Source organism: Sinocyclocheilus rhinocerous, unplaced genomic scaffold, assembly GCF_001515625.1.
Source record: "Sinocyclocheilus rhinocerous isolate Xijiao unplaced genomic scaffold, SAMN03320098_v1.1 scaffold576, whole genome shotgun sequence".
Classification (NCBI taxonomy): Eukaryota; Metazoa; Chordata; class Actinopteri; order Cypriniformes; family Cyprinidae; genus Sinocyclocheilus; species Sinocyclocheilus rhinocerous.
In genome coordinates this window covers 2,539,229-2,553,103 of record NW_015662167.1, presented here as the reverse complement: position 1 = coordinate 2,553,103, position 13,875 = coordinate 2,539,229, and the positions used below count along the sequence as shown (strand labels likewise).

Here is a 13,875-nt window from a genome sequence, read left to right as displayed (position 1 = left end):
ATATATATATATATATATATATAAAGAAAATACTATTTCAGGCTTTCTACTTCAAAATTTCACATTTAATTTAATGTGCTACTTTATGTTTTTTTTTTATTATTATATTTAATTATTTTTAAGTGAAAATTGTTTCTACTCCAAATTTTTCTCAGTGTATGGGGATCCTTGACATCACAATATTTGAAAAACTACACAAGGGGCTCCCGTTAGCTTCGGACACAGCCTGAGAGAAAGAGTGCTACAGCACTTGAAGTTTTCCCAAAATCCCTTTCTTCTCACTAATTGTGCACAGTTTCCTCTTAATCCACCCTGTATCTCTACCACATCATAGCAGAGTGGGTTTTACAAGGCAATAATTCTCAGTCCCCTCCAGCTTTGTCTCTGAAGTTTTCGTGTTGGCACAAATACTGGTTGTACTACGTTGTTGTGGGGCCAGTGTCTGTGTTCACTCTCTCTCTCACTCTGCATCTGATCTGCTACAAAGGGATGTAGGGAATGTGGAGCAGCCGCACACTGTGAAGTTTCTCTTATGGGGAGTTCACAACCACTGCAAGTGGCTACTGCAAAGACAGCAGCTCTGGGGATATCTAGCATCCTCCTTGCTTTCTAGCTCATGTTTTTTCAACGTGAGTGAAAGTTACAGAGCTCTGTCCAAGCACCTGTGCCTTGTTAAAGGGATAGTTCATCCAAAAATGAAAATTTTATGTTTATCTGCTTACCCCCAGGGCATCCAAGATGTAGGTGACTTTGTTTCTTCAGTAGAACACATATGATGATTTTTAACTTTAAACACTGCAGTCTATCAGTCATATAATGCATGGCAATGGTACTTTAAATCAAAATGAAAAATCTTACTGTTCAAAAACTTTGTATACAGAAACTACAGTGAGCAATTATAGACGCAGACCAGATTTTTATTACTCACCAGTGGATCCTCTGTAGTGAATGGGTGCCGTCAGAATGAGAGTCCAAACAGCTGGTAAAACATCACAGAATCATCACACCACTGATGCAACTTTGGGAGTGAAATGTTTTGTGAACTGCAGTTGACTTGTACCAAATGCACCCATTATTGACAGTGATGGTCCAAAAGTGAACCGTACCGAGCCGTACCGTGCCGTACCATGCAGTGGAAAAGCGCCATAAGAGTACTCCACAGGACTGTTTTATCACAGCACCATTTTTTTGGGATGGAGGTTTAGCACTTTTATTAACAGGAGAGCAGTTGAATTATGGAGGTGCACTGCTTCAAGTACTGTGCCTCTGCTATGATATATTAGCAATATGATAATGACCTCTTTATGATTCATCTGCACAGTGAAAGAGGTCACTGCAGCAGGAAACAGAGCTGGGGAGATGCACTTACAAACATTAGGTTACCGCAAAAACATTTTGTTGTAGCCAGACCTTTGACTAAATGAATGCTCATTAGAGATGTACCGAAATGAAAATTCTTGGCCGAAGCCGAAATCGAAACCGAACAAAATGAATGTATTTCCCCCATTCCCCCATGTATTTTGCCAATTTCTTTCACCATTGCATAATTGCATAGCCAAAATGTGCTTTTTACTGTTTTGTCTTGCTTTTCAAAGAAAAAATCAATTATAAAACAACAATTTAAAAATATGTACTTAACACTGAAAATGTTTTAACATTCTAGCAGACATTATACCAACAAAGCACAATTTAACTTAAAATTAATTAGTAAAATAATATTTTTTGGCTATTTTTGAGACCCCCTTCTTGAATCAGGCATGTATTTTTTATTGTATAAATAAATGCAGCCTTGCTGAGCAGAAGAGAATTAAAACATTAATAGAGCTGTTGTAATTATTATTATCATTATTGTCTTACTTTTTTATTTTATTTTACAGAACAACAGTAAAATTACAATACTAACATTTATGAATATTGATGGAGTTCTTGCTTTTTCTCAGCTTTTTTTGTTGACAGCAGCAGATTTATAAATGATTCTCAAATTTGGGTTTTTCACACATATCGCATTGTCACATGCCTTGTAAAAATTCATAAAAATGTTACTGATTTTCTTCGCAGTTTGGAGCAGATACGCTGCAAGCTCATGCAGCGTTGTCAGAATACCTGCAATTTGTGTGTGTATTAGAAAACCACATTCTGCAGTTCATTTACTAATTTAAAGCCATTTCGTGATTTCAATCATCATACAGTAACCAGCAACAACCACCCCTACCACTTCTCATCGGAGACATGCTATGCAGTAGCTGCATTTCCATTACCCTTCAAATTAACCCTGAAAATACGCCTAATGGAAACGCGTCAATTTCACAAAAACTCCCATATATTGCAAAAAACTTTTTACGCTCGCATGAGGTGGTTTTTCAGGCAATTCGAAAAGGGAATATTTTGCAAAACTTCAATGGAAATGTTTTTTCGCATTTACAGATCACATGGTGTATGTAAAAAGTCATATGATCATTTTTCAATGTACTGTAACCTCTGTACGGGACGCAGATGGGATTTAGAAGTCTGTTTCAACCTCCAAGAAACACTTCATACGTGGCATCTCTCGAGTATAAGGGGCTTTCCCTGCCATTAATGCATAGACGATTTACACTGCACACATCTGCCGTGCAGTGTGGCTCTGATATGGCCACTGAAGCTGATTGCGGCCACTCTAGTCAATGCTTGTGTTTTTACCAGCCGCACCACACGCGTTTCTGAAGCGGCTCTCCGCGCTGCTTCTGTAAAAATAAACGCATAAATATAGCCAAAATCCATTAAACTCCCACCAAAATCCATTGCCATGACTTATTGCGAGAGGAAAAAGTTACGTTTTAGTCGCATAACATTGGTTAATGGAAACGCCGTCATTTCGCAATACTTTTTTATCAATATTTATAAAATATCGCCAAAGTTTTGCACAAATCTGTAATGGAAACGCGCCTAATCTCTCGCTGCCGGTGCTTTTTTGCATCTTTCTCGGACATTTTTAACTGCTTCCATGCTGCCGACTTGTTTGCTGCATAAGTGCACGCCTCTATTTGATCGCGTCATGTCATTATTCGGTGCTATTTATTCGGTCTTTTCGCTTATTCGGCTGAACACCGAAATAGTTTTTTTTTGCTAATTTCGGATGAATAATTTCGGTTGCCGAACATTCGGTGCATCCCTAATGCTCACTTAAACAAAAGGAGAATGTCTGATTGACATATAAAGTGACCAGCCACAGCGGGTTTATCTGAAGAAGGTTAAACACCAATGATAGACCATGTTTATTTCATTTCTTCATCTCCAGAGGTCTTCCAGACACACTTGTGGCTTGGCCTTGTTTTTCGGCACCCATGTGTTAGCAGTCAGTCCGTTCTCAAACTGGCAGATCTGTGATGGATTGTTGTGCAGTGAAGCTGAACCGCATAGCCACTCGGATTCAGTTTGTTTCACAGCACCAGGGGCCAAGAGAGAGTGAATCGGAGCCCTGCACATTAAACCAGTTGCTTATTGGTTCAAAGCTTCTTTACTTTCATGCACGATTGATGGTAACACGGAGGTTGTGTGGTGGATCTGAGGAAACCGTTTGAAAGGAATGAACAGATCTGTGATCACAATGCTGATCAGTCTGGACCATTTAAACACAATTACTCGGTTTTGTAGTTTGGGTGCCGGCCAGTACTGCTAAACGCAGCTCCATTGCTAGCAGCATATGCTCAATGAGAAGTGGGAATAGTCTTTTGGCTTTGCTTGAGTATTTCAATCAGGGACATTTTATTTCTCTCTGAATCACCAATATAATATTGGCAGAAATGACACATGAATCGATGCTGTGAGATGAAACCAAGGACCTCGAACTAATGAAAATTTGCCCACCGTTTTTAGGGTCAGTAACCGGGGTGGGATGGAGATTCAGAGGGTTAAGATGAGACAGAATCAAAAGCAATCACTTGACGCAGATTATGTTGTTTAAGGAAAGGGTCAGCACAATGTCATGCTACTGACTTGCTAGCATTGCTTTTACGAGGCTATGTTAATTTAATCATGTCTCCATGTGTTTCGTTGATAACGTTAACATGTTCAAGGTCAGTTTTTTTCTCACAGATAGTGTTATTCCCCTCACTTACATAGATTTACAAATAAATAAATAAGTAATAGTAAATAAATACATACCAAACCTGTATTACTTTTTGTCAGTGGAGCACAAATGGAGAAATGTTGAAGAATTGAAGATTCGTAGTAAACATCAATGCTGTCAAGGTTAAAAAAGCACATAAAAACACCATAAAAGTGGTCCTTGCACTATATTTCAGTTCTTTTGGAATCATTCAGCCAGGTTTATGTGAGAAATAGAGAAATTAAACCATTTTTCACTTTTAAATCAAGTTACCGTCTTCCGCCATTTTGGAGAGTACCCCAGAATGAAGAAGGTAACTCGGGGAGAAGAATTGCTGAATAATTATGTTATTATTGTTTACTTTGCACACAAAATGTATTCTCATAGCTTCAAAAAATTACAGTTGAACCCCTGATGTCACATGGACTTTTTTACTGATGTCCTTGCTACATTTATGTGCGTTTATCGTGGTAATATCCTTGCTGTCTACGGAGGGTCAGAGAGCTCTCAGATTCCATCAAAAATATCTTAATTTGTGTTCCGAAGATGAACGAAGGTCTTACAGGTTTGGAATTTTCATTTTTGGGTGAACTAACCCTTTAAAATATTTGAGGGGTGTTTGTTTGAGCACACTTTTGAACAGCTCTTATAAAATGAAGCTCACACTGCTGTTTTGCAGCTCAATTAGTATTATTGTTTACTTTGCACACAAAATGTATTCTCATAGCTTCAAAAAATTACAGTTGAACCCCTGATGTCACATGGACTTTTTTACTGATGTCCTTGCTACATTTATGTGCGTTTATCGTTGTAATATCCTTGCTGTCTACGGAGGGTCAGAGAGCTCTCAGATTCCATCAAAAATATCTTAATTTGTGTTCCGAAGATGAACGAAGGTCTTACAGGTTTGGAATTTTCATTTTTGGGTGAACTAACCCTTTAAAATATTTGGGGGGTGTTTGTTTGAGCACACTTTTGAACTTATAAAATGAAGCTCACACTGCTGTTTTGCAGCTCAATTAGTCCTTGAAGCTAATCTTAGGCTAGCTTTGAGTTCTTGCCAGCTTTTGGACAGTTTTTTAAGTTTGGGAGCGATTGTTTGGTTGTAGGAGTTATGTAACTCCAGAACCTGCTCTGTGGTGATAACAGAAAGCTTACGGCAGACAGGGCGGAAACTCAAAGGGATTTAATCCCATGACATTACCGATTATCGTTGGTTAGCAGTCGCTGAGGAGAACAGCTTCTTTGTCTTGTGGTTATGGCTTGTAAACCAAACGGCTTTGACGTGACATTGCAAGATCGCTCTTTTTTTTTTTTTTGCCCATGAAATGCACAGTCATAAATATTAGCAGGCTGGAAATGGACATGTGTGCATCATGGGAAATTGGCTGGCCGATGTATAAGAAGGTTCATTAAACTAAATTATTTATAATTCAGCCCTACATGCTGTGCCGATGGAAAAAAATGGAAATTATAAAAACGTGTTGGGATTTTGATCAATTTGATTCATTGGTTTGTTGCCATGGCGACAAATTAGAGTGAGATTTTGGGTAAATATAAATTTAATGTAATAAGTTTAGCCATTCCAAGTAGTTGATTAACTGGATGAGGTACCTTGGTGCCTCTGATTGAAATTCAATTGAAGTTTTGTTCAATCAACAGAATCCATTTTAAGCAAAATACTGAATGCTTGCATTCCATTTAACTGATTAAAGAGCATGTGTCGCCTCCTGTGAATGTTAATACTCACATTTAAGCCTGACTAGCCAAGTTTCGTAATTCAAAAAAGCAAAACATGACATTCAAAGTATGTCTGGCTCAGATATCCAGCAAACATCTGGTCTTTTAATCTCATGTAATATTGACTTGGGCGGTATGCTCTGCAATGCTCAAAAATCAGCCTTTTTTGAGGTATCATAGGTTTTATATGTTGGATGTGAGATTGAAAAATAAGATACGGTAATTGGTTTGGTAGAACTAGCTTAATTTTACCAGGTGTCCAGGATGGCACAGATGCTGTTTAACCGCTTCAAACCTCTGGTCTCTCAGAAGCAGTTGTGGTGAACATGACATCTAATTGTACTGACAATAAGCCTCTTATACACCTTCATTAGATTTCATTAATAGTCTGGAAAAGATTATTACTCATTGCAAACGCAAATTAACCCTTGACCAGTAATGATTAGGCAGAGCAATTCTCCCATAATCTACGATACCGCCATCCTTTTGGGACGTAATATGAAGATTTTTAGATGTTCTGCATACATTAGCCAAATGTCATCAGACTGGCTGAACAGCGTAGAAAGGCAGATGTTATTTTCTGGTCGGATGCTACCTGCTTTTCACAGGATTGTGTCTTCAGCGCTTTAGATTATCTTGTGCACTGATATGAGGATTATGAAACTGAACAGGAAGAGATGTAATCTTTTCCCTTTTAATTAATCATAGAGACTTAAAATGGTTTACATTAGAAAAATCTGCTTGTTTCATCACTTGTTCTTTGGAAAGAAGGACTGTGTGATATATAGCTAAAAAAATATCAATTTTCAGCCATCTGATGATATTCTTTATTTATTGTTGTATTTATGCATTTGCTCTAAAATCTCTTAAAAGTAGGTTAAAATGTTTAATGTATCAGCTAAAATCTAGTTAAAATAATCAAAATGTTTAATGTAAGACCTAAAACACGGAGTAAAAATGTAGGAAAAATTATAAAGGCATGATTTATGAATATTTGAATGATATTCACAATGTTGCTTAATTTTGTCGCCAGTAAAATAATTATGAATATATTGTGCACATTTATTCATCTGGCCCTAAGAAGGACTAACTTGATGTCCTCATCCATTTTGGATAAGCACAGGATTTTGCTTTTAATCTTAAATGACTTTACTTATTGAAGAGTCGACGACGGATATTCAGATAATTGGAAATATGCTTTTGAATCGAGGAAGCATGGCATGGTTTTAGACTACTTATGTCCTATCCGCTTATGAGAAGGTTTTCCCAGCAATATTGTCCTTAAATTTTTAATTTCCTTTGTTTTCAAGGAGATGTTATTTTATTTATTTATTTTTTCTTGGAGAGATGATAAAGAGTTTTCATGAATTTGGCACTCTGGTTAATTAGGTAAACACATTTGTCTTTCTTTTACATTTCATTATTGTTTTTCTTGCATGTTCTCACTCGCTTTTTTTCTCTCTGTCCGCCCCTTACATTCTTTCAGCCAGATGAGAGCTGATTCAGCCAATAGTCGGTTGTGATTATGCATATTCGAAAGTTCCTGCCCTTGATTTGAAATCATTGAGATGCAATGCACACCGGATGCAAGTAACGAGATATTCCAGTCCTCTAACAGCCTTGGTCAGCTTTCCTGGTCTATAAGCACTGATTGGTTTCCCACACTTCTTCAGTGAGTTTCAGTTGCCTGCCATTCAGTTCACAACTACTGAATTCAGTGACAGTGTTTACATATACAGCGAAACACTAATAACTATCAAGACTCAACAAGAATTATAGTTCAGTTTTGTTATCATATGACTTTAGAAGATATAGCTGTAGTACACAAGTCTTACAGACTTATTTTTGATCATTTGAAAGTTTTAACTTTTTGAAGCGCCAGTTTCCCTGGGAGAGTAGCCTACAATGCCGGTGTCTGTTTCTATAAAGTGGGGTAATTCCAACTTTGCAAGGACACTCTGGCGCTTCTGACTCACAGCCTTTTTTTTTTTTTACAAAGTCTTGACCGATGAGCTTTGTAAAAATCGACACGTTTCAGTAAGGCGGGGCATAGAGGAGAAACAATAATGTACAGTATGTGGAAAATATTGTGTTTTTTTAACCTTAAACCGCATAAACACATTGCATTACACCAAATACACAAAATAATGTTATTATTAGCAACGTCATATGACCCCTTTAACTGCATAGAAAAGAGTACAGTATGTGTTTTTCAAAGTTTCTCCTTTTTCATTCCATGGAAGAAAGAAAGTCCAATTGTTTTGCAATGACATGAGGGTGAGTAAATGACGACAGTGTTCATTTTTGGGAGAACCTCTTTAACCATAATTGGTTTGATTGCGCATGTACACACAGCATTTTTCCATCATTCCGATTCAGTACATTTCATTTTTAGTGCATTTCAGACTGCATCACGGCTTGCCTGTGATTTGTTCCTTGCTGACTGTGATCTGTTTGAAGCATGACCGAACATCAAGAACCTCTTGTAAGCTGAACATGTCTCTCTCTTTCTTTTCCTTTTGAAGACGGCATGCTTCTTTGCCCCTCGATGTCACAGATAACCCTGGCAACTTTATTGTGCCGCTGTGTCGAAGAAGTTACCCCTGTCGCAAATGGAAGTCTGCATCTCTTGGGTAAATGGAAGGGTTTGATATTCGCTTGCTAATATCTCAGAGCTGCTGCATGGACTAACTTCTATCTTATTCTCCACACATATTGGTGGCCTGGTGTCAGGTTATGCAAATTGTCATGCTCCCATCATAACGGTGTTATGGCTGATTGCTCAAAAATGCACATCCGTGTTCTTTTAATAGATGTGTCTGCCATGACTGGGCCAGAGCAGTGCTGTAATGCTCCTTCTTCTTTGTGGCTTCTGTGAAAGCGGACCTCCTGTGTCTGATGGTGCACTCAGATAGAAAATGAAGAAACACATAGATTTCTCCTGCTGTGGAGCAGTAGGATGTCATGCTGCTGATTGTATGACATGTTGTATGATGCAAGGTTTTACTGTCAAGTTAGATGGACGAGCTTAGAGTGAAAATTTGAAATTTGTCTTTTTTTGTTTTTTTAACACCACATTATTCAGTTTCTGCCCACTGTCCATGCTGGCTGAATAACAGTCCTGAGTGAACGGAGTTAAATTAGCAATTACCATGTTTTCAATGTAAAAAGAAGACAAAAATATTTTATATGTCTGTATTATATATATTTAAATATATAAATATAAAACATATAAATATAAAACGCATTTAAATAAAATATTTATAATAAAAATAATGCAGAATATATTTTCATGTCTGCTATGAAGTATTTATAGTCGATACATTTTCTCAATTCAGTTGCTGTTGGCAGGTATTGCAAAATGTTAGTTTTTGACTTTGTCTTGGAGCAGTAGGATGTCATGCTGCTGATTGTATGACATGTTGTATGATGCAAGGTTTTACTGTCAAGTTAGATGGACGAGCTTAGAGTGAAAATTTGAAATTTGTCTTTTTTTGTTTTTTTAACACCACATTATTCAGTTTCTGCCCACTGTCCATGCTGGCTGAATAACAGTCCTGAGTGAACGGAGTTAAATTAGCAATTACCATGTTTTCAATGTAAAAAGAAGACAAAAATATTTTATATGTCTGTATTATATATATTTAAATATATAAATATAAAACATATAAATATAAAACGCATTTAAATAAAATATTTATAATAAAAATAATGCAGAATATATTTGCATGTCTACTATGAAGTATTTATAGTCGATACATTTTCTCGATTCAATTGCTGTTGGCAGGTATTGCAAAATGCTAGTTTTTGACTTTGTCTACATTCACTTTAGGAGTCTTATTTTATTTTATTTTTTTAATATTTGAATTTTTTAAACAGTGTATAAATTATTACGGAACAGCTTGTCCCAGATAGTCATAGTGTTTTAGCCAGCCAGAAGACATGTAAAGTTTAGTATTGGATAAACATAGCATATTTTTATTAAATATATGCATGCATGGGTGTGTATTTATATATACATAATAAATATACACAGTACACACACATATATTATGTGAACAAAAACTTATTTTGGATGCCATTAATCGCGATTAATCGTTTGACAGCACTAGTATTGGATCTATAACACAATCTGTTACATGCTAGAATTTTTTTCCCCCGTAATATAGCTAGTAGCAGAGATTGTAGTTTTTAATATGTGTGTGTGCTAGCACACTAGCATAGCCAATAGCACATCCATAGAAATCGGATGATTAGAAGCCTCTGCTAGTTTGTATGAAAATTCATGCTAGCCTGTTGTCCGTGGAGGATTGTTATTCTGTGTCCTGTTAATTAGCTCTGTTGTTTAGCCTTGTTTGATGATTCTTAATTAGCTTTGGAGATGACGGGTTCTGATAAACATTAGTGATTACCGCAAGGGCTCGAGACATCCCTGTACATTAACTGCCGTTGACCACGGATCGAGATAACATGTCAGGCTTAGAGCGCAACTGCAAATAACATCGGTCATCCCGTGGGATCTTGGGCTCAAACAGTTGGGTGGAGTGTTCAGAGATCTCTCAAATCTGGTTTCATGAGCTCAGACTTTGCTTGAGCCATGCAGGGAAGGCAATGATAAAAGGATGAAATGAAAGAAAAAAGTTAAAGTGTGCAAGCATGCGCTCAGGCCTGTACTATAAATGAAAAAAATATGTTAAGACTAGCAAAGACTTTCTCAAGCAGATCTTTTTGTCTAAATGAGAATGTGGGTAGCACATGGGAAGCAAATTGTCTATAAGAGGTTAATTAATTATTTTTGTTAAATGTGGATGAACACTAACCATTTTAAGGATGTGTGAAAGACACAGAGCACCACCAAAACTGACAACCCAGACTCATTGGAACAATGTACCTGTGGAGACATGTTACGTTGCTTCAATCACCCTTTGAGAGATGTTTATTTTAAATTTTTATCAAATTAATGTGAATCTAGCAATGTTTTATTGCGTTGATTGTTGTACATTATTGCAGCAGTTCAGAAAGCAAAAGTGGTGCTAAAAGGTTAATGCTCTTTTGTATTTGAAAATTGTGTACAACATACTCTAAAGCCTACCCTAAACCTAACCGATAGTAGTAACAAAAACAAACATGAGATAAAAATACATTTTCTAAAGCAACCATGCCATTTCAGCCTGCTTTTTTTCTTTTTGAGCACTTTTAATGTAACTCACGTTCGACTGGACTCTTTTCATCATAAGTGCAATGCTTTACCAGGTGAGCTATCGAGCAAGTTTACATTAGAAAAGCCATACGTGGAGCCAGTAACGTAATGTTAATGTCAAATTTTACTATGGCAAAAGTGTTTTGAGGTCATAACAATATTTTTAAGGAACTGTACAAAAAATTGTCTTTATTTTTCGATGATCTGCCTCTGAAATCATGATTTTTCTGAAAAGGAATTAAATTTCTTAGTCTCTAGAGTTCATTTCAGATAAAACTGCACTGAGGTGTATTTATGGGAATAGGAGTTTTGCAAAAATGTAGGTAGAGGCACATTTTTCTAATGAGCCTAGGTTGAAAATTGACATGGCTCCGGGAATTGACGAAGCACTAAGGAAATGGGTATTGATCAGAGACCCAAGTGCAATTCCAGGTACACAAGTTAAGACTATCATGCTAGACGTTTCTTAAAACCAGACTTCAAATAGTAGCTATTGTTTTGCTCCTCTTCAATACTTCATGACCAGCTAACAAGGTAATAAACATTCTGTATCAAGAATGCAATTACATCCAAACGCCAATGTTGATTTTAGACACAATAAAAGATTCTAGCCTCTGCTACATATTAGCATGTAAATTACAGCCTCTGTACTTCAACAACCAGGTTCTTAATTGCAACAGCCTCATATTAGTAATCAAGGACTCCACTCAGAGACCATGAGATCGATAGTGGTGGTTGCTGTCGGAAAAATGCTTTCAGGTGATTGTACACTAGGCAGACATATATCTAAATAGCAGCTGACGAGTTACCAGTTGTGTCATTCCATTGCTTGCAGTTGCATAATGTTGTACCACACACTTTACATAATATATGCTATTTCTGCAGTATATATATATATATATATATATATATATATATATATGTATAGTTCATAAGCAATAAAATGGACAAAAATATTTTTTAATTATGAAAAAGAGCTCGTTTTTTTCAAAAGCAACACTTAATAATATCTCATATCAAAGCAAGGTTGTTTTTCAAGGACACATGTGTTTCATAAGGTTTTAAAGTTGTGTCCCCACTTTTTGTCAACACCGTCAGACATTCATTAAAATTCATTAAAAAAAAATCAGGGTATATCAGTGGCAGCGGTCACAAACTTGCCACATTCCACCTCTGCAGAGTACATCAGTGTCAGACAGGCTCTGGTGAGTTTTATAGTTTTAGATAATACTTCCTGTGTCACAACCATGATATGGCAACACCATCTTCCAATTTCAGTTAGTTTGTATTCTGATCATAGGGGTTCTGATCATTTTTGGATCATTTGTTTAGAGTTCCAATGATATATCAAAAACTTAAATGTGAATAAACAATAACTTAAACTTAAAAGTGAATAAACAAAACTTTATAAATAATAACATACTGTTTGTTGTGTTTGTTTTAATACAGTAATTGATTGATTCAATGTATTTGATAGTTAAAATGACTACAAATTCAGGTTTTCGTCACCACCGTCAGATGTGTCAACTCTGTCAGATGAATATTTTGATAATATTTGATTATGGTATTTTAGATTTGTTGAGGAATTGTTCGGCACATCTGAAATGTAATCTGTCTGCTAACATGAGAATGTGTTTTGAAATGTTAAAAATATCTCGATTGATGTTAAAGATAAAGTTGAAATTATATTACACAGTCCAAGGTAAAAAGCACATTTTTATATATATATATTAAAATAAGAGAAAAGTTGGGAGGTTGAATCAAAGCATATCTCAGTAGCTTAGTACATGTAAGATACAATAATGTAGTTTCATTTGTCTGAGTACAAGGTTTTAGTTTTTCAATATTTCACCCTGTTTTGTCCCACTTCTCAAGAATCAGTGATGTGTGTGTGTGTGTGTGTGTGTATATGTATATGTATATGTGTATGTGTATGTGTATGTGTATGTGTATGTGTATGTGTATGTGTATGTGTATGTGTATGTGTATGTGTATGTGTATGTGTATGTGTATGTGTATGTGTATGTGTATGTGTATGTGTATGTGTATGTGTATGTGTATGTGTATGTGTATGTGTATATGTGTGTATATATATATAGAGAGAGAGAGAGAGAGAGAGATTATATCAGCTGTTTTTAACATCTCTTTCTTCTCTTTCAAATGTATACTTAAATTATTTTTTATTAAATGATTATTATTATTAATAATTGCCACAATGTTTGGTTTAACTTTTCTTAGTTTGTGCTTAAACTAACAGAAAATATCAGCTTTGCTGTTATTTTGGTTTTTGGTAATAATTTCCACTCTGTTCTTATCAAATTTGTGTTTAAAATGAATTTCGTTTTGTGAGGAAAACTGTTGAGGAAAAATAATTGAACCCAATTTTAAGTTCATCATGGTGATGTTGGGCATTCTGGCGGTGATTGTAAAAATGATAAATGCATGTTGATGTCATATAATAATGTCTTGAATAAAATATGCCTATTTCCCGATGTTTCTCTTTCTTTTTGGCATTATCGCCTGTGTAGACACATTTCATGATGGTAAGTTTAATTTCCTTAATTATAACAATTGCAGCGTTATTTTTAAACTTGTAGTCAAGCTATAACGCATTTGATATTTATCATGTATGACTAAAATCATGCAGGGATTAAAAACGAATTCTGAGCAAAAACATGAAGTTGTTGTTTTTTTTCCCTTTCTGGTAGCCTACTAGTTCGGAGGTCTCTTTTGACCCGTTTTTAACTAAATAAAAATAACTGCTTTATTTATTTAGAAGCAGGGTAATTTAAATTTCATTTTTGTATTGTAATTTTTATATTTTTTATTTTATTAATCAAAATACAAC

At 35.7% G+C, this 13,875-nt stretch overlaps 1 protein-coding gene across 1 annotated transcript in view; it reads left to right on the top strand.

Moving 5' to 3' along the window:
* The window catches only part of LOC107727750 (IQ motif and SEC7 domain-containing protein 1-like), a 179,252-nt gene that overhangs the window by 53,359 nt on the left and 112,018 nt on the right, over positions 1–13,875 (top strand). Inside the window, exon 3 of the mRNA XM_016537709.1 lies at positions 8,353–8,460. Coding sequence (XP_016393195.1) covers positions 8,353–8,460 — 108 coding nt within the window. The remainder of the gene's footprint in view (positions 1–8,352; positions 8,461–13,875) is intronic.